The following is a 27,998-nucleotide window of genomic DNA, read 5'->3' as shown; positions in this document are numbered from 1 at the left end:
GTGTAAAAAAACCTACTGTTTTAAAGGAGTGGTTTGGTTTAGGAACAGTTAAATCTTTTGCAGCTACCTTTTTCTGTCAGGTGGCTGGAAATTTCTGGGTATCAACACCACAGCTAACTGCTACTGCAAGATGGTTATGTAGCAACTAACGAAAGAACATCTCTCTCTTCTTGGAACAAGTGTGTTTTCACCAAAAAAAAGGCTTCAACGCCAGGAGGAGCGGCTGTGGTTTGACACAGGGGATGCCCAGTTAAGCTGTTCGTTTAGGAGGACCGAGGCCGCCTTGACAAGGCGCTTTCGTGGGTTTCGAGTCCTCCTCGGGCGCTGGGCGCTGCCTCGGCGCTCCCGCAGCCTCGAGCATGGCGGCTTCCCGCCGGCCGCCGCCACGGCCCCCACAGGGCGGGCGGGCGGCCTCCCTCCTCGGCGGCGCCCGGTGCGGGGCCGCGGGAGCGGCTCCCTCCTCGGCCGGAAGAGGCAGGCCGCCGGGGCGCGGCGGAGGAGCGGGGAGGAGCCGCCGCCCGCAGCATCCCCCAGGGAGGGGTCTTGGCAGGCGGAGGGGCCCCGCCCGTGCGCCCAGCGGGCCCGGCCCCTGAGGAGCGGTAGGTGGCCCGAAGCGCGGCGGGCTGTGCCGGCGGCGTGCGAGGGAGGGCGGCCGGGGGAGCGGGAGCGGGGCCGGGCTGGGCTCGCCTCGCCTCAGCGGGCTGCGGGTCCTCGGGGTCTGCCCGGGCGGCGGCGGAGGGCGCCGTGAGCGGTGGGCAGCGGGTCCTCGCCGCGGACACCGGGGCCGTCCCCTACCCGCTCGGCGGCACCTCTGTCCTCTGGGCTGCTCTGGGGAACTGCCTTTTTTCGTTGTTTCCCCACCTTTCCCCCCCCTCCCTCCGATCGAAACTCCTGCTCTTGACCTGAATCAGGACTGTTAAGGAGTCGGAGGAGCCTTCTGAAGGCTTAGCAGGTAAAGCCGGGCCTGGGAAATTTCAGAGAGGGGGAAAGGGTGGTGAGAAGACACCAGAAGGATGAAATTCTTCCTGATGACAAATCTCTGTTTGTGCGTCAGGGCAGGGCCAGCTTTGTTGCCGATCCCTCCCTGGGAGGCAGCGTCAGACCCGGCCCTGCCGTCGGAGGTGGAGGGCGGGAGCACTGAGGCACGGCCGAGGGGTCCGGAGGGGACGGCTGGGGAGAGCCCAGGCAGAGCCGAGCAAGCGCCAGGGACACGAGTGTCCAGAGAAACAACTTCCCCGGACTGAGAATCCTGCCCCCTCTTCAAACGCGCCTCACAGAAATCAAATGTCACGGTGGAGGTGTTTTGCTTTTGCTGATGGGACGCCAGGGCCTATAAAACGTTCGCAGGTTTCCTGCCTAGCAAAAAATATGGAGAGGTTTGAACAACAAAACTGATGGAGCAGAAAGGCAGAAACATGTAGTACCTTGGGATATTGCGTAAGGGAAATTGCAGCCACGTAGCTGAAACTGGACCTGAACGAAAGGTCAGTGCTAGCATCAGTAGGTTCAAGCTGCACGCCAGCTCAAATGGCTGTGAGGGTAAGCTGTAAAGGATGTTACCCTGTGTAAATGGCCCTGGAATAAAGTTCAGCTTGGTCGTACAATTCAGTGGATGAGTAAACAAATTGGGAGGAAAACCAAGGTAGAATCAGCCACAGTGAACCCATCCCTCAACCATCCGCTGCATAGACCTAGGGCCAGGGAGGATTTGTCTAAAGGAATGGTTGTTTTGTCTCCAGATGCTCTTACATCATTTAGGTAAACATATAATGCTAAATATTTGTAGTCATGATGACTTACCATTTTGAATAAAGGGATCCTGAATGGAACCAAACCGCTCTATTCACTAGCGGATTTAAGAGCATTATGCCAAGAGTTTAGTAAATGGATTGCAGGTGGCCCCCTTCCATGTTTACCTCATGACGTCTGAATTTTAATGATGCTTCTGTGCTAGTAAACTGAATCCACGGGTGAAGAAATGGCTGAGCATAACAAGGTGTTACGATCTTCAATTAGTGTGATATGACGTTATATGCACAAGAGCCTCGTGTGTGTAATACCGTATGTCTTGTCTGGAATAGAACATATATTAAGAATTGCTCAGTGTTTTCAATCCTGACTCATCAAAGTCAGTAGGTGTTTTGGTACTGATTGACTTTCTTGGATGAAATTGTCTACTTTTTCACTCTTTTAGTGCAACAAACATTCAGGGATTTTTGCAGTAGAAGGGACTGCAAGTTTGATTGTTTTATGACTGAGATACACTGTAATGTTTTACAAATCTGAAATTTAAAGTTTTGTGGTTTGTGTATTACTTCTTGGTATGGATATCTGTTGAAATTGAATTTTTTTTCAGGATATGGACTGACTTCTTTATTTGTTAAATACTGAATGGGATACGACCTGCATCCTTGTTTAGGTCTTTCAGAGAGTTTTGGAGTATAATTAAAGAAAGTCGATAGTGCTGATATTTCTGACAAACTAAAATGCTACCTTAATCATTTGATACCCCAACTCATATAACTTATCAGCAGCTGTCATCCAGAGAAAGAAGAAAAATTTTCAAGCTTTGACATTTTATTGTACTGTTTCTTGAGTTTCTGTTGCTCTCCAGGATTTATCTTGAAGACAGCGTTCCTGCAATACTTAGGAAGTCTACCTCTTTTCTTTTTTATAAACTGTTATTGCTTTAGTCATTTCTAGTATACACTGAAGGCATAAATAATCTTGAAGGCATAAATAATCCATTAGTTACTTGAACGTGGATATTCTAAACAAGAATGCTCTCATCTATTTTACTGTAATACTGATTTGAAAACATTTGGGAAAGTTGTATTGACATTGCTCACATCTTAACAAACTTTAAATGCTCCTTAGTTCTGTGTTTTATTTGAGATGCTCCTGTTATAGAGTTGTCTTATTGCTCTGGTAGCCTGTTCTTGATGTGAGCAAGCTTGATGCTAAGCCAATAACCGAGACTAGAGAGTTGAGGTTCCTGTTCCCTTGAAAACCAGGTGGCTTAATATAGCCATAGCTTATATTTATTTTTGTGAAGTCCACGGAAAGTGAGAATGAATCAGCAAGACACTCTTATGAAAGGCCTGCACAATGCTTCCTGTTGACTGGATATAAATGTAATTTTTTAGAAGCAGAGCACCTGGGAAGATGGCCCTGCGAGAGAGAGAAACCAGCAGCAGCTCCGTCAATGACAAGCAAGAACAGAACTGCAATCGTGTTATTACAATTGTCTTCCTGGCACTCTTCATTGACTTGTTGGGATTTGCTCTCATCTTGCCACTGTTTCCTTCCATCCTTGATTATTACAGCCAGACTGAGGTAAGTAACAGAGAAAGTCAGTCTGCTGAAAATTTTAGGTATGAGATCTTTAGGGAATGATGGAAGAAAAATCCCTTGCCTTGGGGCAAACCGAATAGCTGTAGGCAGAATAATAATATCCAGCACTTTTCAATGGTGCATGAAGTGAGTTTGTTTGTGAACCTGCATAAGACTCTTCCCTATTGCTTTTTCATTAAAATGAGGCATTTGTTTGGTGGAAGATTTAGGCATTTCTTAGGGGCTAGTCCTTGTAATTACTAGTGCATTTGTGACTTACGCTGTTGTCACTGTGAGACAGAGTAAACAACAATCCATAATGGATCTACATACTGGGGTTTATCTAAGAACCAAAGAAATAAGAGCTTTTGCCCTACTTGAATGTTTCACACACTCACTTGCTCCCACCACCAGCATCATGTTCGTTAGGTCTTAACTTCCATTCTTAGCAGGGAGCTGACTGCTGGTCTGGGGATGCAGGGCAGAAAGTTGTGTTGGTTCCCTGTTGTGCAGCTGCTCACGGTTACCGTTCTCAGGTGTTATTGAACAAGATGAAGATGTTGTCAGGGGAGAATTATTTTTGCAGCCAACATCTCTATCTCATAGCCCCTTTCCTACACCACTCCAATTGCAGCTGTAGGCTTTGTCTTCCTTACAACCCTATCTCTAACCCTAACCATGGGCTCTGATCTCCAGGATCTTCCCCCACTTCCAGTGTATTGCCTATAGCCAAGATCTTCACCTCCTCTTCAGGGCCTCTTTCTTCTTTTCAAGTCCTCCGCCTCTTTTCAGGAATCATTCTTTTTCACACCACTTCTTCTTTCTGGACTTAGAAGCCACTGGTTCTCCCAGTCTAAGTAGTGTATGTGCAGAGGGATAGAGTGTGTCTCATGTTGCTTTATTAATTGCAGGATTCAGGACATACCACTTCTGTTTAGTTCAAGTTTTAGCAAGTAGCAGGCCTGATAGTTTAAAAAAGTTCAAATTCAGATTATTTCCCCATCCAAACACATACATCCAATTATCTGCTGACTGCTAGCATTCACAGTTAAAGCTATTTTTAGCCTATGACAACTGATCAGCGAAGACATTTTCCCTGGGGGAAGGAGGAGGGAAGGAATCATCTAACATTGTCTCTAGTTCACTAAGCTCTGATGCTGTCTTTGAAGATGAAACAGAGAAACTGTCTTCCTGCTTCTATTTCCCAGCTATCTGTTTTGCAGGATGGATTCTATTTGTCATTGCAACGTGGTGTGGACTGGTTTGCAGTGATGGTTGGGGTGCCTCCAGAGCGGAAATACAACAGTGTCTTGTTTGGAGGTATGGAAATTAAACAAACAAGCTAACAGACCAAAAAAAAAAAAAAACCAAACCCAAAAATGTTGTTTTCAAGTTATTTGCAGTGTTGATGCGAGGAATGATGAGGAAAATTGCAAGAACTACAAAAAGCATACTTGCCTGTTATTCGATTTACATTTAAATAACAGCGAATGTCTCTTACAGTAGGCTATAAATGATTTTGTTTTCACCACACTAACAGCAATGAAGAGTTGGACAGCCCGAAAAGGAATGGGCCAACAGGAACCTTATGAAATTCAGTAATGACAAATGCAAAGTCCTGCCGCTGGGAGTAATCCCTTGCAGTGATACAGACTGAGCACTGACTGGTGGGGGGAGTAGCTCTGCTGTAAAGGCCCTAGGGGTCCTGGTGAGCAGCAAGCTGAGCATGAGCCAGCCCTGGCAGGAAAAGTACCAACAGACCTGGGCTGTACGAACAGAAGCAGAGCCAGTAGATCGAGGGAAGCAATTGCACCACTCTACTCAGCACTTGTTAGGCCAGATCTAGACCATTGCGTCCAGTTTTGTCCCTCTAGTACAAGACATATCCACAAACTGCAACTGCAGCCCCCTTCAGCAGAGGGCCAGGAAAACAAAGGGTCTGAGGAGCCTGGGCTTCTTCAGCCTGGAGCTATTAGCACCCTTCCAATACCTATGGGGAAGTTATTGAGAAGACAGTGAGGCATTTCACTGTGGTGCATGGTGGGAGAAGGAGAGTCAGCAGGCAGAAGCAAGGGAGGTTCGGACTGGAAATAAGGAGGAGCTTTTTCATGGTGAAGATGGCCAGTGGAACAGGCTGCACAAGGAGATTTTGTAGTCTCCATCCTCAGAGGCTGTCAAACCCTGACTGGATGGAACCCTGAATAACCTGGTCTGACCTCATAGCTGACTCTATGAGCAGGTGGTGGTTGGAGTAGGTGACCTTCAGAGGTCCCTTTTAACCTGAATTATCCTGTGATCTTGCCCAATTTGTTCTACAGATTGCTACAGAAATAGAGGCCTGCTGTTCCTTACTGTCAGACTGCCAGCTGAGGGTCAGGAGCCTGCTGTGCTAGACCCTACACAGTCACAGAAATTACTCTCCCTTAGCAATTTATCTGCATGCGATTGGAGATCAATCAGTAGGAAACACTGGAATTAGAAGCTTGTGAGTTCAAGTCTCACCTCCCTGCTGGGCGGTTGTAGAGCAGTACTGCTTCTAAATCTCATTAGTCCTATTAAAAGCAGGAGAGCTGCTGACTTGCAGCGTCCAGAAGCATTTGCTCTCACTAGGACACTGCGGTGTGGGTGAGCTCCAGGGCTACAGTGCAGGAAATCCAGCAGCATATATGTCATGTTAAACATCAGAGGCTCTTCTGGCTCCTTGCAATCTAGAGAGTTGCGAGGAAACTGGGATTTCAGAGTATGAAGATGTGAGGGTGTCTGGGGTAATTTTCATTGGAAATGTCTGGACCCTCTTGTTCTAGTGAGCTGAGGCCTCTCCCAAGGCAAGCGAAAAGCTTTTAAACTGAAAAAAAAAAAAAAAAGGCAGAACTTTATTAGAATATAAGTGTGAATATATTGTTACTATTGAAAGCATTTTGGGGGGGGGGGGGGAGGGGTGGTGAACAGACATTAGAAAGTTTATAAACACTTTTCCTCTTTGCCAGTGTCCTTGCAGGCATGTTGTTGTTTCTGTGCTCACTTTCAATCAGATTACTGGCTTTGAATGGTAGGAAACAGTTTTCTTTAATCCCCTGGAACCTGCTTTCTGTCTCCTCTAAGGCCTGACTGCATGCCTCCTCCTTGTTCCTTCTCTGTGTCTCAGACTCTGTTTAAACAAGGGACTGGGAGCTCATAGTTGTGTCCAGCTTCGTGCCTTTCCTTTTACCTGCTATGTCCTGTACTCTTGGGAGTGCTGTATCCCTTGACTTGGCTCAGTTGCTTTCAAGGGGAAGGAGAAATCTCCCTGCTTCTTCCAGAGGAGTCCAACTGACTCTTCTGCCCTTTGAAGAAAATACAGCGTCTAACTGGGATCATACAGATAAAACAGACACTGTTTGTCTCAGAAGGGAAGCTGGTATCCCTCACTGTTTTCTCTCTAGGAGAAAAGTATTGAGTAGTGATGGGAATGTTCACTAATTACCTGGCAGCCACAGGCAGTGGGGTTGCAGACAAGGTGGTTGAATTAACCTGGTATCTGTCACATTTGACTCCATCTCTTCTGCTGTCTTTGATGACAATTTTTCTTAATGAGCCATCTAATTTGATAAACCAGCAGGAAACTTTTTTCTTTTTTTTTTTTTTTTCTTCTGGATTACTTTTCTGCCAGATTGAGTTGAATTAGCGCACTGGAGCACCAAGGCTGCAGAAGCAGGAGAAGGTGGACAAGGCATCTTAGTTGTATGTAGTCAGCTCCTTTCTCAGTCCATCTTGTCTGATTGCACCTTAAATGGTTATAGTGGAAAGGTTAACTGTACTTGTGATGTTAAGCAGAAGCCACTGCAGTCTTCCTACAGCCTGCATTCCTTCCTTGCCTTCATCTGCAATAAGAACCATAGGAATGGAAAGATACTTGCAGGATCATCTTGTTTCTTCTACCAGTGCAGGATATATTCTGCTTGCTTTCATCTTTGCTTAGACTGCAACTTCTTCAGGGCAGAACCTTCCCTACCCTTGTCAAGGCCCTGAGGGCACCAATACTTAGTTGTGGTGACCAGCCTTCACCCACGCACTTTCTGCTCAGTGATTCAGGAGCTGTGTTTCAGCTCAGACCTGGGCCTTGCCTGAGCTGTATCATAGATCTAGTCTTGTCTCTAGGCCTGTCTCTGGCCCTGTCTCTTGGATGGACCTTGCAGGACCTACATTGCAGGTGTCTTATCTCCTGAAGGGACCTACATTGCAGTCTTGTTTCCACTCCTTTCTCTGACCCTGTCTCCTGTTGGTCCTGACTGGACTCCTGGAGGGACCTGATGTATAACCCTTGCCTTGTCTGGGACTGTCAATGGACCCTGCTAGTGGCTTGTTGCTCTGCTCAACCCATCCGTATCATGTTGGACTGTGCCCTGGTTGAGGAGGGCACTGGCTTGTTCTCCTGTGTGGAGTAGCCCCACTTTCACTGCTCCCAGCCTGTGACGCATTTGGCATGTCTGGGTGTTGTTACAGAGGAGGAAAACAATACAAGAAGGAGGAAATACAAGGAGGAAAACTTGTCTTTCATTAACATAAACTGCCAGTGTACCAATCTATAAGATTGTGGCCAGCAGGTCAAGGGAGGTGATTCTGCCCCGCTACTGTGCTCTGGTAACCCCCCACCTGGAATACTGCGTTCAGCTCTGGAGTCCTTAGTATAGGAAAGACATGGACCTGTTGGAGCGGGTCCAGAGGAGGGCCACAAAAGTGATCAGAGGGATGGAACACGTCTATGAGGAAAGGCTGAGAGAGTTGGCGTTCTTCAGCCTGGAGAAGAGAAGGCTCCGGTGAGACCTTATTGTGCCCTTTCAGTACTTAAAGGGGGCTTATAAGAAACATGGGGACAGACTTTTTAATATGGCCCATAGCAATTGGACAAGGAGTAACAGTTTTAAACTAAAAGAGGGCAGATTCAGACTAGATATAAGGAAGAAATCTTTTATGGCGAGGATGGTGAAACACTGGAACCGGTTGCCCAGAGAGGTAGGTGACCCATCCCTGGAAATATTCAGTCAAGTTGGACTGGTCTCTGAGCAACCTGATCTAGTGGAAAATGTCCCTGTCCATGGCAGCGGGGTTGGACTAGATGACCTATAAAAGGTCCCTTCCAACCCAAACTATTCTATAATTTTATTACAAGGTTGGTTGGGCTTTCAAGCTATCATAAGCAGCTGTTCTCCTGAAGGTGTTCAGTATCAATAGTCTGCCTCCCTCAAAGTTGATGGGAGCAGAACTTCTGGTCTCTGTCTCCTCTGCCTTTTAAAGCTTTGATAGCTGAATGATACGAGACAGATAACCCAGTTTTTCCTTTAGAGAAAAACTGTGACAGCAAGGCATCTTTTTGCCTGCTTGTTGAGAGTGTAGTGCCAATTAATAAGCGTGCGAAGCTAGAAATGGCAAGAGAAAAGAGGAATTAAAGATCACAGAAGCTGGAGGCAGATTTCAAAAAGCTCTTGGGGTCTGTTGGAATCGGTCCTACCTCAGGATGTCTCACTAACAGCAGCGCTTATGTCCTCCTTTCTGTGATAAGAAGGAAAGAAAAGCTAATTAAGTGTGACAGAATCAGGTTCAAACAATCAAAAAAATCTTAAAAGAACCATGACTATTAAAGCTGCGTTATCTCTGCTTTAAGAACAGAAAATTTACGTAGTCAGTTGGGGAAGCATTGGAGAATCAGCATTCCATTATAACCAGTAAGTTTCAAACCCCTCCTCACCAGTGAAGTAACCAGTGAATCATCCAGTTTATGCCTGTTACTCTGGTCTGTCTGTATTTGCCACCTCAGTTAAACAGCAATGTGAGTTTGGTGCTTTGAGGGTGACTCAGTTTCAGAGACAAAGCTGGTTTTTATAGTTGGTGTTTTACATCTAAGTGTGTACTATTAAAGGGTGTAATGGAGTGATAGGTCTGGAACAGGGTGGCTGTCTTTGTAATTAAGGTGAAGGCAGCAAGTCTAATGATATATATATATTTTATTTTTTTTTTAGGTTTGATTGGCTCAATCTTTTCCGTCCTACAGTTTTTCTCCTCTCCCCTCACTGGTGCTGTGTCGGACTGCTTGGGCAGAAGACCTGTTGTCTTGATGACAGTGGTATGTGTCTCATGCTGATTTTAGTCATGCCGTCTCAATACACAGTTGAAGGCACTATGGTCTTGTTAGCACAAAGGATTGGGAAATTGAACGTTCCAGGTCTGATGGTTGTTGGCTGCTTCTTGCCAAGTCGCTTGGCCACACTTCCAGATGCAAGTACTTAAGCTTCCCAGACCCAGGATTGTACATAGGAGGCACCAAAATACCAATCTGTTGCTAGGATTTTCCAAAATCCCTTTCCCCTGTGTATGGAGCAGGACTTAGATGCTCTGTTTACAAACGTTAGCCTTAATCCCTGTGTATTTTAGTTCCCTAAGTGACAAACGAGGGCTGATCACTTCATGACCCGTTTCACAAAGCCCAGGGACTGCTGATTAGAAGTGCCATACAGCAGTGTGAGATGTTATTCTTGGGAATGTGAACATTCCCTAAGCATTTTCTCTGTTGCGGGTCGGAGTATAGGGTTCTAATTACAGAAGCAGCATGCAGCAAGAGCATACGTACATGGTGGAGCTTGGCAGCAAATGATATATAAACCCCCTTACCCTGTAGGCTTGTGGAGAGTGAATTAAATAAGCACGTGTGCTTATGATTGATTATGAAATTTAAGGGCTGGAACAGTGAATTCTTATTTTGAACTCGGAATTCTCTTGAAGTTGAAAACTGGTTCTGTGATCAGGGCTGATTTCATTCCCTTTGAACTTTCCTTGCTCTTCTAATTTTATTAGTAATCTCACGTTTATATGAAGCTTTTTTGGATTTGTTTCCACTTCTTTTATATCACTGTCCAGGACATAGTGTAGTAGCATTACATGAAGACATTTTTTACATTTTTTTTTCAACTAACTTAAAAAAAAAAAAAATCACAAAAAAACCCCAAACAACAACAGAAAAAATTAGCTGGAAAATGTGCAGAAATGAGATGAACTTTGCTCTGCTTTATAAAGAATCCTTTCTTACTTCTGCAGATGGGTTTGATAATATCCTACGCGCTATGGGCTGCCTCTAGGACTTTCGGCGTTTTTCTTCTCTCCAGGATCATAGGTGGAATAAGCAAAGGGAATGTCAGCCTCTCCACAGCTATAATTGCTGACTTGAACTCTCCAAAAGCACGCAGCAAGGGCATGGTGAGTTACACATGTGGGGTGTGTTTGGGTTTGCTGAGTAATTTTTCATTGATTTCAGGTGCTCAGAATGTCTTCCTCAGGTGTGTATTCATTGGTCAAGTGAAAACATGACTTTATATGCTACCTCACTTCTGAAAAGATGCCAGATCATTTTTTGGTAAGCTCTCAGGCTTTACTTGTCAGTGACTTGCCTAGAGATGAAATGCAGATGCCGTAAAGGTGGAAAAACTACCAGTGTAAGTGTTATAACTGTTACTCCTGCTGATAATTTTAATCCTGGCTATGATAGCTGATAAATCAAAAGGTCTTATGGCCCAATTTTGGTAGCTGCAATCCAGTTATACAACAACCCATTTTTCTCACCTCCCCAAACTGTGAAAGTGCAGCAGCACAGTGTGCCTCCTGACTTCCTTGGATGCCGCACTGGCTTCAGAATCCGAGCTCAGCAGGTAAAGGATGTGGCATTTGGCTGACTGAGCAGCAGGTAGTAAGAACAGCTGCCCTATATTCTTCCAGAAGGCAGTGGACCAGATGGAAACACTCTGCAGGACGAACTTTGCCTGTGGATTTCCAGTTAGATCATTTATGTTACAAAAACCTTGCAGGCCCAAACTTCTCCTAACAGATTGTTATAAGCCACTATGCAGGACAGCTGCGTCTTGGGAGAGGAAAGCTTTAGATTTCAGAGTGATAGCTAATGAATTTTCCAAGCAATTTATTACAGTCCTGGTGAGCCAAAATACGTTTTTATTGATGGGGAGGGATAGCCATACAGCACTAGTAAATAAAATGGGTCAGGGCCTATTTTTAGGGCCTGAGAGCAAATCAGTTAGTAGAGCATGGCTCACATCCACATAGCTATGCTCTCATCTTTTTCAGAGCAGAGTAGGCATGTTCATTCTGCCTTCTGGGAAGAGAATAGCATCTGGCTGATGCTAGTCCCAAACCGTGATGGGGCATTGCCTGGGAGAGTGCTAGCTGGGCAGGCTGAAACAACAGTGGAGACTGTGAGGTGACATCTGAGTGTGCCCTGGCCTTGTTTAGTTTAGTGCTATAGGTATAGTTAAATAGGTTCAGGAAAGTAGGAGGATTGTGTCCTAGGATGACATGTTTGGATCCTGCATATGTGAGTATACATCTTTGAGTGCCTCTCAAAGACGATGAGCCAGATCCTGCACTGTTGAATTCTTAAGCAATCTCATTGAAACTGATGACTCAAATCAGTGCTCTTTTAAGCTCTTTTTCAGTGTGTACAGATTCTATCTCTTTTCCTATGTGTTGGTTTCATAGTGAATTAATAAATCCTCTGTAGTACCTGCACTAAATTCAGGTTGTTCTGGGAAGCCTCTCAGTCTGTTTGCTCTATGAGACATAAATTCCTAAATACAGAAGTTGCCAAAACATTTTAGAAGCTATAGACATCATTATGAATTCTTTCCATGGTGCTGTCCTCCCTTCTCTAGTTTTACACTACAAAAGTTTATCCTATGGCTAAAGGACCTGCTGGCTGACCAGTCCCTGAGGTGAGAGTTGTTATTCCCTTCCCAACATCCTTTCACCCATAACTACATTGCAATTTGTTTCTGCCACTTTCCTGACTAGACAGAAAATAAAATCAGTTATTTGGAAATAACATTTTTCTCACACTTCACGCTCTTTCCTGTGTACTCCCTACATCCTCAGAGTGGTTACGTTCTGTATCTGGTTGCGTTTCGTTAAGGTAAATGCCAGGAAACCCGAACTGTTTTCGAACCGAGCTACCTGAGCAAACTGGTGTCTGAAACTCCGTGTCCATGTTCATTGTGTCACTGCAGGCAATGATTGGCGTTGCTTTCTCCCTTGGTTTTACCCTGGGTCCGATGATCGGAGCTTACCTAGCCATGGAGACAGAGAAAGGAGAAGTCTTCTATCTTCGTTCAGCACTGTTAGCACTCATGTTTGCTGTGGCTGATTTAGTTTTCATCTTCTTCCTGCTTCCGGAGACACTTCCCAAAGAAAAACGGGTAAATGGACTATCGATCTGGAGATCTGTGTTTCTTCCAAAAAAAACGATTTGAGAACTGTTGAAATGCTGGAAACAATGAAGAAGGGGCTGAGCCAGTATCTTGGGAATTTAGCTCATTCCTGGGACTAGGGTTTAATGTTATTATTCAGGCTGATGTCAAAGTGGTTGCACGATGGTCCCACCTCCTCGCCCAGTGTAATGTGAGACATTCTGTGTAGCTAGCATGTCTGCTTAATTGCTGGTTTTGGTGTGTCAGGTTTAAATTTCTCAAAAACTAATGGGAGCCTGGAGGAAGAGGGTGAATTTTAAACTATACTCACAATGACTCCCTGGGCATGAATTTCAGCTAATCATAGAAGTAAATGCATTAGAGACTGGATTTCCTTTCATTTAGCCAGAGTACGTTAGAAATTTTCTTAACTATTGTCTTGTCTTTGCTTGATTATTTTGAACCCTCAAGTAGCAAATGACTGTTGTCTCTGAGCTATGCTGTCTTCCACAGATACAAAATATCGACCTGTGCTAAAATTCAGTGACTGTTCAGGTTTGTGGGGCAAAACATTTATTATTAACATTATGGTTTAATAATGTGTGATCAGACACCGTCCAAGATATGTCTGATTAAAAGTCTCTTGGAACACTCTCCTTTGGTAGTGGGGCAGAGACGGCATTCAGCCCAGCTATCTGGGTGGCACACTCCATTTGAGGCTTTCAGCTGGATCAGATCTTTCCTGTCGTCCCTTGTTTCCAGGCAGCACTCAGCTGTTGGAAGCGTGCTTGGTCTCTTGGGTAGCTAAACTCATTTGACACTGACAATTGTTCAGGAAACTTTTGTCTGCAATGCTCCTGCCAGGGCAAAACTTTAGACCTTCCCTAAGCGTTTCCCAGCAGGTTGTGTCCCTTGTGAAACTGGTTGTGCTCGTTATCCTTCCAAGCACTACAGCTATTTCTTTTTTTTTTTTTTTTAACAGCTCTTCCATGTGTCATCTGTTCCCCTTTCCTATTTGGCTAGTTTAAACATTCTGGACAAAATCCTGTTCTTGGTTAGAGCTGCACACTCTGGGGTGGTGGCAACACGTTGATGTAGGGGAGTGCTGTAGAACAAACCTGTATTCTAGAAACAATTCCACCTTTGCTGTAGAGGGATAAATGGCTTCAGGGCCTTTTAGGACTGTATGATGACCAAGTATCTCCCCCCTTTTTTATTATCCTCTTTAGAGTGCTTCTGATAAGCTAGTCTGTGTTAGCTAGCATGATTGAATTGTGGTAAAAAAATAAATATCTCTGCTTTTTGGGGCTCTGTGCAGCAATGGGTATTGCGTGAGGTGGACTAATAGGTGCCTCTCAGGGTCAGGTCCCAGTCATGCAAAATATACTGAGTGTTTGAGTGCTGATGAGACTGTGATTTGTCTGGCATTGGAGCTTCTTGTGATCCGTGTCAGTGTTAGTGCTTTTGTGCTGTATCCCTACGTCTGGGCAGTGGCCCCATGGGATTTATGTATTCGTAATTTCATTTATTAGGCTGCTTTGCTCTTTTCTTGAGTAGTTCCTCCTCCTTTCTGAGTGGGAGGGGAGCACTTCTCTTGGCCTGTGGATGACAGAGGAAAGGCAGGTGTGTTGGCTGCCTTTCTGGAACTTGGCTGGGCTGAGCTGGAGCAGGTGCTCCCGGAGTATAGGAGTGGATGTGTTGGAAGGATGGAGCTGTAAAAAGAGAGGAAATGATAACGATAACCGGTAGGAGGATGTGCCAGTGGGATCAGACATGTGTTTCCTTGAAATATGATGTTTTCTCATCATATTCTTGTTTCTCTATCAGTCCTCTTTTCACAGGAGAGAAGATCAAGTATTTCACATCCATTCATGTTAGAATTAACTTGTAGAAAGGGGAAGGTAGAAAGGGACAGGAGGGACAAGGATGAGTTTCCCTTCCAAGGAGAAGAGAATTTTTGCTGTTCTTTCCCTTTTTTTTCCAACTGTTTCACAAGTTTATGAGGTAAAGAGTGACCAGAGAACTGTACTTTTCACTTGTCAGAGACACTGATCTTATGTGAGGTGGCCTAAACAGCTCCTGATTGTGACCTGCTTGGGAGAAGGGAGGAATAGAAAGATATCTAGTGGAATCTGTCCCCTTTAAGAGCTTTTGAGTTAAATTTTTAGCTAAGCTGGTCATGGTGAAGGCTGCCTAGTTGGAGGGAGGGTCTTACATTTTTTTCTGGTGTGCAGGTGATCATGTAAGATCTATGTGTAGGGCTATGCAGCATCACTAGCAGACTTAGGGAAAAACAAGGCTTTTGCTCTATGCGTACTAAACAGTGTCTGATTTGAAGGGTAAGACCGGAACTTGGAAGGCCCAGGCTGCATTCCTGATTTTGTTTGACTCTGTGTCTTCAAGACATGTTACTTAACTCTCTCTTCATTAGAGGAAAACAGAGTAAACAAAGACACTTTGAAAAATGTCTACCATTCAAGGTGACTTTTGGAGTGATCGTGAAGTAAAATTGAGCAATTTCGAAGTAATAAATCATAAGCATAGAAATTAAATACAAGTTAGGTATTACAGACTTTGAACCTGTGAAGAATCTAAACTCCGTGAAGCTGGTGATGACTGAAATTGTCAGTGTATACTTTGTTATTTGGGGGCGGTGAAACACTTTTGTCAGTTTTAGGACAATATTTTCATTATTGATCAGTGGATGAAGTCACTTCTAGACCACTGTTTCTAGGGCAAAGACAGGAGAAGTTAAAAGAAATTTACATACACACACATTAAAAAAAATCAAAAATATATTTTATAAAACACTGAAGTTTTTAAACATATATAAGGTGTACACTCAAGACCAAACTAAAATCAGCCTTGTGCTACAAAGTAGCTTGGCACCTTGTCTGACATGGATAATAATTCAAAACAAGTACAAACTACACGTTTTTTTGTTACTGTCAAACACGCTTGAATAGAGTTACTTGTTACCAGATTCTCTGTGCTGCAGTACAAACACCATCATGCCAACAAATGCAGGAACTGAGGATTGCTACAAGCCAGCTTCAGGAAATCCTCTTACAGACCTTTTAAAAGCATGAGGAAACTTCTTGGGAGTGTCTGTTTACTCTCTGCAATTTACGCAGTGGAAGGGATCAGCAACTTTATGGCTTTATACAAAACCAGCCTGGTATATCGAACTGTTTGCTGTTGTGAGACTAAAGGGCTCCAGAGCTCTGCTGTCGGATACCCAGAAGCTCTAGCAAAACAAGAAACAAGACAGGGGGTCATGTTAATACTGTATTGAAAGTTGATTTGTTTACAGCTTTTATTAAATCCAGTCCCTATGAGTCCTCAGGTCATGCACCGAGATTAAGTTCCACTGATAATTTAACCTTTAATCTCTGCCCTCAAGGGGGTAATAGCTCCCTCCCTCCCTCCCTCTGGGGAAGAGAAGGAAGCTCATCAGATAGTCTGTGCAGTGCTTTGGAGATGTGAAATACTAAGTGTGATTACTGAGGATTCTTGAGTTTGTCTTGTCTCTTCTTGTGACTGTCATGTAAAGTGACAGTCTAAATTCTCCTGCTTTAAAGGGAATTGGTTTTTAACAATTTAGATGTTATTTCTTTGTTCGTATTTTCTTTAATTTCCTATACCTTGGAATAAAAAAATAAACAAATTTTAAAAATTAGGTTCCCTATAGATGAAAGAATAAGCATCTCCTAAACTCTCGTTGTCAAGGAGCAGGGAGGGTGCCACTAGACGTGTTATTACCTTGAGATGTCATTACAGAGTACAAGACCAGAAGTACTACAAAATAAATTTTCCTCTTCCAAAAGCCACACAACATGTCTGGGCAGAATCTCTGTGGAAATCTCTCTAAAATCTCTCCAAGCAATATCTCTAAAAATTTTATTTTTCTTTTCTTCCCCAGGAGGTGTCACTGGCTGGCTAGAAGAACAACCAGTACCAAAACAGACTGTTGTTCGATGTGCTACACATACTGTTCTCAGACCTGTAGCACACAAGCAAATCTCCAGCTTCCCCGACCTTGCAGGCAGATGTGCCATTATTTGCCCAGTAAATGTTCATTGGATGTGAGGGATAATGCAAAAAATGAACCAAATAAAGCCACCTTCAGGCTGTGGAGAATGAATCTCTTCTGCTTTTTAAGAACCCAGGGAAAAATCTTTTCTGTCTTCAGTGAAAGCTGCTATTGGTGCTCTGCCTTCTAGCTGTAGTGCTGGAGCCAGTTCAGTGTTCAGAAAGTCTGGGGTTTTGTTAGGGGTCCCTCAAACTCCAATGTCAGTTGCCTTGTTTCATCTCAGATAATTTGTGTAGATGTAGCAGCACGTTTGACTCTTGCTGTCAGTTCCTTGCCGTAGTTATTATGTCAGGTTTTTAAATAAACCTCTTTCTTTCTCTGGTCAGGTCTCTTCTGTGACTTCTGGATTTCAGGAAGCAGTTGACTTGCTCAGTCCTTTGGCTTTATTTCAGTTCTCTGCAGTGACACGAGGAAAGGAATCCCCTTCAAAGGAGAGTAAGTGTTAACTGGCGTTTTATACTAATATCGTGTGTCTTTTTGTATGTCATGGTGGTTTCTAAGTGAAAACTTGACGCAAACAATTTCAGAAGCAGCACTCTGTTCGCTCATTTAAAACTCACCTTACTAACTTATGAATAGGGAATTGCAAGTTCCCTTGGATGCTGGTCCCATTATTCCCAAAAGAAACTTTTAGAGAATAGTGTTTTGAAGATTTCTGACTTGCTACTTGCTTTTTCTTTAGGCACTTACTGCAGCATGAGGTAGGCTGCAGTAAGTGAAGGGATTAAAAAAACAGATCAAAAGATGAGTGAGGGAGATGCAAGTTTGCTTATCCAAGCTGCAAACCAGGAAACTTGAGACTGGAATTTTATTTCTTAGTTCAGGACTTGGAGATGTAGAGTTTGCACTGGTCGTTTCTCTGTATGAAATTATTTAAGTAATAGAAAATAAATCAGTGTTTGCCAGGGACACCAGCTCCTCATTCAGTCCTCCTTGCTGCTTCATCAAGAATAGAGTAATGTTTGCCACTTCTAAGAAAAGTTGTTAAACCCTGCGTTGACAGAAGAATAAGTAACATAATCTGCCACAGACCATTCGTAGCTTAGAAAAAGGGATACTGTGCTTTAGCCAGTGTCATCCTGAGAGCAGCATCAAGGTATTAGGTGGAATACAGGCTTTGATTAAAATAAATAGATTAAATAAATCAATCAATCCCTGTATAGGTGAGGGTGTGAATGTGAGGCAGAGGGGCTGAATTAGGTGAGTGAGACCAGGGTGACCAAGAGATACTAGTCTTTTTGGCTCCCCTCTCCTCGTAAGACGAGAGGTATTGGGCAGAAGCCATTTTGTGGTATGTCTTGTATGGACATTTAAAATGAGCATCCGAGGTGCGAACTTTTCCTCATACAGTTGATGAAAGTTGCTTTACTATTGTTATATTCTCAAGCTATGCTTGAAGAACACCACTGTATTTCTCTCTCTCTCTCCCTCCGCCCGGTGTGTATGTGTTTGGTTTTTTGTTTGTTTAGATCTTCAGAATCTCAAAAGCTTGGGCCTGGCTTATTTCCTGTACGTCTTCCTGTTTTCCGGCTTGGAGTATACACTGAGTTTTCTCACTCACCAGAGATTCCAGTTCAGCAGGTATAGCACACTTAGAAGTAAATATTGTATATTTCGTCTAGGATATTTTCCTAAATCTTGATTTGAGGTCTCTTCATTTATTTTCAAGAGAGGTTAGTAAAAACACTCAGAAAGCAACTGCTGCATTCAGTGATACTTGGGCTTTGTGGGAAGAATTTATGAAAATGCAGGCATGCTGTGTATCATGGAAGGAAACACTCATTGATGCTACAACTTCTAATAACTAGAGAAAATAAATACACAAGATTAAACTAAAGCTCCTGAAATACATGTAGCTGGGCTAGTTGTATTGATTATAATAAAACCTTTTCTCTTCCTGTCTGGAAGAGTTCTTCAGTGTCAGGACAAATCTTAAAGCTCAAAAAAGGCAAAAGGTAGAGGGACAGCTGTGTGGTTGTATTTGCTCATCAGAGTTCTGCATTGCATACGGCGTACAGTTATTACATCATAGAGTTTGATTTCCTTTATTCAAACAGTAGAGAAGAAAGAGAACCCACTCACAAGAGCTCAGTTGAAATACTTTTCCTGCCAGCTCATAGGAAGATTTCCAGCCAGGAACATGATCTTGCAGCTTGATTCCTTATGTGCGTTCTTCCCTTTCAGTAATTCTCAGGGGCTTGTCTCATCTCTCCCTGTCTGTCTTTCATTGCAGTTTGTGGCTTAACTAATGTGTGTGTGTCAAGGAAAGGTTTTCTAGTGTACTAAGCTTGCTTCTGCGCAGTCCTTTCAGGACAGCCGTGTAGTGAGATGTGCAACTTCATGCCAACAGTACAGGCTGTGTGACAAACAAGCTTGTTGTGAAGGTGAGAACTTTTAGTTGAGAATATCCACGTAGTTTAGTAGATAAGACAGATGAAAGGGAAATTTGAAGACATATTTAAGGGTGGAGGGAGTGGTGTTGCAAGCTTCCCAATGCAATACATGATCACCACCATGCCAGTGCACGTGTCGTGCCTCGTTGACCTTAATCAAACTCTGCATGGCTGGTGGCAATAGTTGTGAGAAAGCAAACCGCTTGTTCCTTGGAAACCAACAATTCCTGTGCATGTGGCACAGGCTATTTAATGTGTTGACTCTTCGTGGGCCACCTTAGAAACAACTATACTACATCATAGCAGTGTAGAGATGATTGTGGCATTCGCCAGCAGCCATCCCATCTTCACATAAGACCTCAGAGGTTTCATCGTCTTGCTCTCTGCCTGCCATGAAAACTCATGTCAGTATATTAAGAACTTTGCACTGCTCATGTGAGCACCAAAAAGCATTTTCTCTCTCTTGTTCAGGAAAGGGTCTGCACTGGACCTGTGAATCCCAGGATGGAATGCTCTGTGCGTGACTCCGTAATCTGTGTTTTTACCTCCCTTCTAGCATGCAGCAGGGCAAGATGTTTTTCTTTATTGGAATAACAATGGCTGTGATCCAGGGAGGCTATGCTCGCCGAATCAAGCCAGGAAATGAAATAAGAGCTGTAAAAAGGGTAAAAAAAAATTTTATATTTTTTTTCTTTTCCCCCACAAACCTGGTATGGTAATTTTCAGTCTAAAGTGCAATGAAAGGTAGTTGGAGCCTGTAACTGTACTTGTCAAATCAAAAGAAATTTCTGTCTCATTAATCCAGCTAAATGACTTCTCGAGATCCTGGTTGTTGGGCACTTAGGAGTCTAACTAAACTTTGAAACATCAGAGCCATTTTTTACCATAGCAGCTATGATGTTATTGAACCTTCGAGTTCTTCATATGTAACTGCAGTAGGGAATGAGAACAGTGTCCTGTTCGGCACAAGTTAGGTAAAATGCTGTGAAGATAATGCTTTGTTTCAGTGACTTCTCTTGCAGTGCAGACGTTGAGGCTACTAAAGCTGCTTCAGAGCTATCTCTGGCTCTTTCTGGAAAATAATTTTCAGGGACATCATCAGCCTGGCCAACTCAGTGCTTGACAGGCTTTCTCTAGAGTGTATTTCACTGGTCGGCAGGGGGAAGGAAATAGGTTCTTCCTCCAGTCTTTGATTTATAATCATCAGTATTACATGTAACAGCAGCATGTACCAGTGTTCAGACAGAAGTTTCACTGTCAAAAGTGTGCATTTCTTTGTTTTGCTGACCTCTGTGAACACAGAGATGCTGCTGCTGCTGTACCAGGATGACAGAGAGCAGTTCCCTGCAGCTTATACAGCTGTGGGACAAGTAGATATGTTTTGTCATTTACCTTTGTGCATGGAACTAAACAAAGCAGGTTTCGAGTGTTTCTGAACTTTTGTTGGCTGCTTGGTGGTCGATGTGCTTTGGACCTACTCCAAAAGCCTCCATGGATTTATTACACATTATTTTGAGGCCAGTGTGATTTCAACAGCGGCAGGGTAAAAAAGGTTACCGAACTGCACTGCATTCCAGTGCATTGACTCAGCCTTTCTGAAAGTTATTTCTGCTGGTGAAACCATCCCCACCCTGCTCCCTGGCAGGCAAAATTTGATGGCACGTTTGTTGTGTCACATAGGAAGCATTTCCCTGTCAATGAAAACTCACCCTGCTGTGTTAGTGCCGCTTTTTCCTCTGCATCCGTGCGTTCTGCCAGCCTGCTGTGTGCGCTGTCACTGCGCTGCAGTTTATGCCAGCTGCGATTTGCCCCACTAATTTTTGTGCTCTTTCCTCTTCCCTGCCCTGACAAGTGTATTTACCTTGAGATACTCAGGTTAGTTGTTCGGGGCTGATCAGTTCTCGTGAACGCCCATGTGCACTCTGCAGAAACCCACAGGCCTGGGCCACTCTTTCTGTGGATGTATGTGGCTTGAGTGGCTTTTGTGGGAGTCACCTCTTTCGCTGAAGTTATTCTGGCAATTTATTTGTGAATCTGGATCATATGGCAAATGTCACCTCTCTTGGCACAGTGATTACAGGAGTTCATTTATAACTGAATCTTCAAAGTGAGACACTAGGTGGGAGTGAATGCCCTCTTTTGTGAAACGTGCAGCAGGTCTTAACTGATTGGTCTTTTCTGTGAAATCTATGTATGTGCGGGAGAGATCCCAGGGGATACTGAAGTCCAGACTCTTGGAGGAGATGAAGAATGTTTTTTCGTTTTGGGTTTGAAATGCCATTCCCCCCATTTTTTCTTCTTGGCTCCAGAAGTATGGACTCTGAAAGTTCAAGAGGGTTTGATGTAGCCCTTAAAATCAGTCAGTGCTGCTGAAAAAAAGCAGAGGAGCTGTAGCTCTGTTGCGCACAGGCTTTGTGATATCTTGTGCTGCTCAGGAGATAGAGTTAAACAGATTTCTGTCCAGTTCAACACAAAACGAGAAAAAAAAAAAACCACCAAAAACCTGTAGATGATGTGAGAGGGAGAATTCTGCAAAAAACAATTTTTCCTCAGTTGTGGGAAATGGGTGGTGGGATAACTACAGCGTATGGTACAAGTGTGATGGTGAGTGAGGGAGAACAATGATCTGCAGTCATGGATGTGTGGCCATCCAGGTGAATTTGAAAGGTCTACTCGGGAAGACAGAGCTTTCTGTCTTCCAACTTAAATGTAGTCGGGTCAGCGGAAGAGAACTGGCAGGACACCTAGAGTTAGGCTTTAACAAGCAGTGCTGAAATGTAACCCTGTGACTCATTCCTTTTGCAGGCCATTATGTTGCTGATTCCGGCTTTCTTGTTAATTGGATGGGCTGCAAATGTGCCCATGCTGAGTGCTGGACTGTTGCTGTACTCTTTTGGTGAGCTATTCCTAACGCTGTGAAAGTGAAGCACAAATAATTTTTCTGCAGATATTTATTCACCCCGTTAAAAATGATGCACTTCTGATTTCAAATTATAAGTAATAGAAAGTTGACAGTGACAATAGAACGTTGACAGTGCCTGTATATAAAATCTGGAAGAAATAGTGTCTGGTTTTTTTCTGGTGCTGGCTGTATCACGGGAAGTTGCCATGGTGATATTTGGAAGCATCTCCAGTGCTGCTGTTGTCCTGCCTTGCCGGGGAGCTCTTGAGGGTGTTTTTTCCTCTCTTATCAGACATAGAAGGAAAATACTCACTAAATAGCTCAGCTCAGGAAAAGAAAGGAGACAGTGTGCCTTTGCATTTGTGTGGTGGCTGCATTATTTCTTTAGGCAACAGGCAGAAGCGATGTGCAGGCCCTGAAGTGGAAGGCTGGCCCGCGCGTTCAGGCTGCGCGAGGGCGAACCCACGCTGCCCGAGCGTTGTGGCGCGGGGCTGTGCTGGCCGGGCGCCGCTCTGCGCTCTTCCATTGCCAGCTGCTCCCTCAGAGCGGGAGCAAAGCTCAACCTTCTGCTTTTCGTATGTGCAGATACGTTTTTCAAAGGTGTTTAAGGGTTTACATAAGTAATGTTCTGTCAGTTCTGCCAGGGAAACAATTATGAATGATGCTGGATTTATCTAATGAAGTGCCTCTCTGAAAAGAGACTTTGAGATATTCTCCGTGCTGCTAACTATTGTTAAGAAGCTTTAAATACGACGAATTACGAACAGTAGGAGACTTCTTTTCTGCATGATACAGTTGATTTAAGAGAAAACTGCAAACCACGAAGTGCATCTGTGTAGTAGCTTGCTTGTCTAGGGACAGCTGTATTTGACAGGTTTCAAAATCTACATCTGGTCTACAGATTAACTTGCTTTTGAAAGCCCACTTGGTGAGGAGGCACTCATTTTGTCTAACTGTGCTTTTAAGTTAGGAGCCTCATCTTCCTAGGCTCCGTATCTGGGCAGAAGGCCCCGTCTCTTCCCCAGTTAAGCCAACTAGAAATGCCTCTGGAGGGGCCTCTTTTCTCCCTCTCTTCCTCCCTCAGCCCCAGGAGTAAGGGTGCCTGCAGTTAAGGCAACATGTCTATCGTTCCTGCTCTCCAGTTTTCCTTTCCTTTCCAGAAAAGATGCTGCTCTGTATGCTTAAAGCACTTCCTTCCTGGCAGAGAAGGCCCCTATTTCAGTAAGATGCAGTGATTGCTGAACAGCTCTTGGCTTTTGTATCCAAAAATTTTGTAACGTCTTCTTGTTGGACTTGACTGTCTCATTTCCCGGGACAGAACGCAGCCGCCTCTTTCATCCATGAGTACGGTAAAGCCGTATGCGTGGGGACAATGTGGTTCTGTGTACAGCCACCTCATTGTCCATTTGAAACGTGAGCGATTCCCTTTCCTTGCTCCACCTGACAGGACCACAGCAATTTGGAAAATCACCAGTTAGCTGCTCTGACCTATCTGCCCCTTTCCCGTGGGCTCAGAGAATGAGAGACACTAATGCGAAACATCTGTGCGGAGCGCTCCTGGCTCTGGGCTCTTCGTGCAGGTCGGCTTTGAGGGGATGTTTTCATTATGGAGCTGGATTAAACCTGGTGATTCATTGTTGGTACAGTGCCCCGGAGCTCAGCATATTTCTCCGCAGTAGTAACGGGTTTGGGCCACATGTTGTTTTGACTATTGCTCTTGTAACTGTTTTGAGCTCTCTGCTGGTCATTGACAGTCTCTTTTGTGGATTTTTCCAGCTGCGGCCATTGTTATCCCGTGTTTGTCGGCAGTGGTGTCAGGCTATGGTGAGTGTCTTTCCTGCTTTGAGCGGCAGCCCTTGGCCGCAGAATTGACCTTTGTACAGACTTGGCTCATGTACAGGATTGACCTCCAGTTTAGTGATGCATCAACAGGAAGGCTCGTGTCTCAGGTTCACCCCGGATCTGAATGCTGGACCAGGGACTCTGGCTTCTGCCTGGCTTTATAGGCAGCCCCTTTCCTCCCAAAGGCATCAACAAGGAAAGCAGAAACGCCGAGTGTTACAGCAAACTGCTGCTCCATGTTGTGTGTACGGAACTCCGAAGCGATACACACCCCTGCAGGAGGATGGCTAAAGCCTGGAGCAGAACCCTTCCTGGTCACTTGGACACTGCCCCTTTCCAGTAGGGCTGATGGTCCCTGGCTGGAGTTAGCCTCCGATCACATGAAGGCAAACCAGCTGTGTTACACTGGAGGTGCCACAGCCTTTAGTCCTACAGCCTATGACTGTCCTTCACAGAAGGGAAGCTCAGCAGCACTGCTGCGGGTAGGAAGACAGTATCCCAACCCTGGGAAATTCAGAAACATCCCTCAAAGGAGCGTAGGAGAACCCCAAACTGACTTGTACCTGTTTCTGAAAACTGTTGGCACTCCGTAATGGATCGTTTCAGAGCTAACGAAGGGCACTGGTCTGTGCAGGGTGAACATCAGGGTCACACCTCGGTTTGGCACTGTGGAACAGAGCTTGTTCCAGTGCGGTGGGGAAACGTGAAGCACCCTTAGTTCTGGTTAGGATTAAAAAGAGGGGCAACAGTGGGAAGAGAATTAATACGGTGGCCAAAGGCCACGAACAGCACGGAGCAGGGAATGGCCTGGGTTCTCTGAAAGAGACACCAGCCGTTGCTGCCAGCAGTAAAATAATTTCCTCCCGATTCCTTAGAAAAGGCTTTCTAAGGAACCTTCTAAAGCCTTCTGGGTGTGTGGTGCTGGTTGCTACGTAACCTTGTGAAGCAGATGTTGCGGTGCTGCCATCTGTGGATGACAGTTCCTTCTTTAGCGTTGGTCCATCGGTTGCCAGCACTACCGTGCTCGCTGAGGCAGAAAAGTATCGCTTTGCTCATTGATGTCACTGTTATTTTGCCCTTATTTAACTTGCATCCACGCTTCTGTGTTCTGATGCACCTGTGCCTCCTCAGCAAATCTTGTGCACAACATGAAGCTTTTTTTTTTGTCGTTTCTGTCTGGGAGATGGGGAGGTGCACTGCGAGTTGTCCATGGACAAGCACTCGTGCCAAGCCGTGGTGTTATTTCCATGAAGCAGTCACGTTTATCTTGGTGGAGGGGAAATAAGTGCAGCCTGTGCAGGGAGCATGCAGCACCTCCGGCAGGATGAGGCTCCCGGAGGTGCAGCAGTGCCCTGCCCTGCGCGCTTTCCCTGCCCCACGCAAAACCTCCGCACTGAGTAACAGCTCTCTGCTTGCGCAGGCTCCGCCGGCCAGAAGGGACGAGTCATGGGGATCCTGAGGAGCCTGGGCGCCCTCGCCAGAGCCCTGGGACCCATCCTGTCAGCGACGGGTGAGTGCGGCCGCCCGCTCCTTCCTGCCTTTGCCGACACGCAGCATCATCGGGGCCCCCGCAGCTCCAGTGGGGCTGAAGGGGAAGGGGAAGCGCAGCACATTCTGGAGCCATAAAGTTGTCTTTGCAGAAGTAGGTACCCCAAGAGCTGCACCAGGGCTGGGACACAGTCCACGTTAGCGCTAACGAAAGCTTCATGGATGAATTAAAAAAAAAAAAAAAAAAAGTTCCTATGAGCAGAGATAAAGAGAGAGCAAGTATTGCCTGACTTTTTAAAAATTCCAGCAACAGCATCAAGGTAACCACACCCTGTGTGTAGCTGTGCAGGCAGAGGAGCAGCACAGAGGGTCTGGCCCCAGCGTGCAGAGGGAGCTGGAGGCTGCCCAGGAGCCCTTGCCTTTGCTGGGCTCATGTTGAGCCATTCCGGGCAGTAACCCTGCCTGCTGGGGCCACCCGACACTGGGTACGTGGGTGTTGGTGACATCAAGGGCTCCTGTGCTGCAGTAACGGGTTCCCCACACCTCATGAAGCTGCATCCCAAGATGACACAAATTAAGTTGGGACAGTCCCCTGTGTGCAATAAGGAACTTGTCAGCATTAAAAGCATCTGTAACCTCTGAACTAAAGAGTCCACGCTCTGGTGCTGCCCCAGAGCTCAGGGAGGTTGGTGTGCGGTGCCCAATGGCCCTAAGGCCAGACCTGACTGCCCGAGAGGCTCAGGTTCCTCTGTATGGGGTTCAGGTCCCCCAAGCTGTTAGCGGGTGAAGGGACAGGACACAGGGAAGCAGCCACACAGCAAGTTAGAGCTTGAGCTCAGTCTGAGAAAAGCCAGAACCTGTTTCCTAGGCACTGGATTCCTGAGTGTTTCATGTAAGGAACAGAGACCAACAGTGAGAGACCTTCAAGAGCAGCACAGGCAGTGTGAGGAGCAGCCATGGAGGACGTGCTGGGGCAGAGTTAAATAGCTGCCTTGGAAAGCTGGAGGAGTGAATAGGAACTTCCCTATTTCCCTACTGGCAAGAAGGAAAATACCAGATTTAAAATAACCACTTTTAACATGCCGTTTCCTTGGAAGAGAACCGGCACTGCTATTAGCCACCTCCTCTTTGTAACATGTGTGCCAGCAGGGGTGTGCAGTGGAAGATGTAGTTCTGTGTTGGCCAGTCCTGTCAGTAAGTTGTTGAGAACATCTACTTTGAAGGCCAGTTCACACAGACGCAAGAACACGCATACTAACGAGCTGCATCTTGTTTCCTTTGCAGTTTACTGGCTGGCAGGGGCAGAGGTTTGCTTCACTCTCTGTGGAGCGTTCTTCCTCATCCCCTTCATTTTACTGGGTTCTATAAAGCAGCAGACAAAGGAGGAGTAGGAAGCAACCACAGAACTATCACCAGCTTCCAAGGACCTCCACATAACCCGACTCTTGCCACTTAACTCTGCTGATCAAACAGGAAGAGGAGGATTTTGATCTTCTGGAACAGGATACACAGTGACTGCAGCAACAACAAACTTCGGGTTCTTCTGGCACTTCACAAGCAGTTCTGTTTACAAGGGCCTCCCAGCCAGCTTGGCTAGTCCTGTAAATGGGGAAAAAAAACCCAAAACCCCAACCACAAAACTGTTGAGTAAAGCATTAAGATCATCAGCACAAGCCAGACCAGAGCCGCTGCCTGAGGCCTCCGGGCAGAGGGCTGTTGTGCCCGGTGCTGGCTACCTGCGAGCAAGTCCACACGGCGGCTCCAATGGGGAGTGTCTGTACAACGGTCATGAGATCTCCACAAACACTCGGTGGGACTGGTAAAAGCTGTACCAACTGCCTTAAAACACGACAATCAGCACCAAAAGCGAGACACCTACTAGAGGCTCCCCGAGCCTGACCGCTGACTCAGCACTTTAACGTACAATTAAATCTGGAGAGCTCTTTTGTATTTCTAATACTGTGCTGTGGTTTTTGATGACCCAGGACTGTTCTTTTTGTATATCACCAATAAACTCTTACATGGTACGCTCACCTGGTCAGTGATCACAGTGACCATGTTACACCCACCTGAACCTAACAACCCCTTTTGGCACTTGGGTGGTGTCTGGCCCCACGTCGGCTCAGCTGACGCGGGGCCAGACACCACCCGAGTGCCAAAAGGCTCCTCGAGGAGCCACCCAAGAGCAATGCCGGGCTGGTGCAGGTGGGTGAGCCATGACCCCTCTGCCAGGTTCTGCCTCCTGCTCAAGAAGCCCTGAAGTAGCCAGTTTGGGTGTTTTCTGAGAATACATTAATCACCGAATCACAGAATGTTAGGGATTGTAAGGGACCGCAAAGGATCATCTAGTCCAATCCCCCTGCCGGAGCAGGACCACCTAGATCAGATCACACAAGAATGCGTCCAGGCAGGTTTTGAACATCTCCAGAGAAGGAGACTCCACAACCTCCCTGGGCAGCCTGTTCCAGTGTTCTGTTACCCTTACTGGGAAGAAGTTCTTCCTCATGTTTAAGCAGAACCTCCTATGTTCCAGCTTATATCATAGAATCATAGAATGGTTTGGGTTGGAAGGGACCTTAAAGATCATCTAGTTCCAACCCCCCTGCATGGGCGGAGAAATCCACTTCCCCTTGTCCTATCATTGGATGCCACTGAGAAGAGCCTGGCTCCATCCTCATGGCAGTCACCCTTTACATATTTATAAACATTAATGAGGTCCCCTCTCA

At 45.4% G+C, this 27,998-nt stretch overlaps 1 protein-coding gene across 1 annotated transcript; it reads left to right on the top strand.

The window, feature by feature from the left end:
* The first annotated feature begins 574 nt into the window (after nt 1–574).
* On the top strand, nt 575–26,871 carry SLC75A1 (solute carrier family 75 member 1). Its single transcript, XM_086611983.1, has 13 exons — nt 575–599; nt 3,147–3,336; nt 4,557–4,653; nt 9,330–9,433; nt 10,402–10,560; nt 12,375–12,563; nt 16,974–17,082; nt 18,117–18,228; nt 19,597–19,705; nt 21,846–21,936; nt 23,719–23,766; nt 25,205–25,294; nt 26,557–26,871. The coding sequence occupies exons 2-13, from the start codon at nt 3,166–3,168 to the stop codon at nt 26,661–26,663; spliced, it is 1,386 nt and encodes a 461-aa protein (XP_086468109.1). The 5' UTR covers nt 575–599; nt 3,147–3,165; the 3' UTR covers nt 26,664–26,871.
* Nucleotides 26,872–27,998: the final 1,127 nt, after the last annotated feature.

This window comes from Tauraco erythrolophus, chromosome 5 (assembly GCF_009769465.1).
Source record: "Tauraco erythrolophus isolate bTauEry1 chromosome 5, bTauEry1.pri, whole genome shotgun sequence".
Lineage (NCBI taxonomy): Eukaryota > Metazoa > Chordata > Aves > Musophagiformes > Musophagidae > Tauraco > Tauraco erythrolophus.
Note: the sequence above shows the minus strand (reverse complement) of the source record. Positions and strands in the feature narration are given on the sequence as shown.

Coding starts and splice junctions, on each gene's coding strand:
- SLC75A1 (XM_086611983.1), top strand. CDS start 3,166: ATGGCCCTGCGAGAGAGAGAAACCAGCAGCAGCTCCGTCAATGACAAG. Junction 9,434..10,401: donor CTGTTGTCTTGATGACAGTG/GTATGTGTCTCA, acceptor TTACTTCTGCAG/ATGGGTTTGATAATATCCTA. Junction 10,561..12,374: donor AAGCACGCAGCAAGGGCATG/GTGAGTTACACA, acceptor GTGTCACTGCAG/GCAATGATTGGCGTTGCTTT.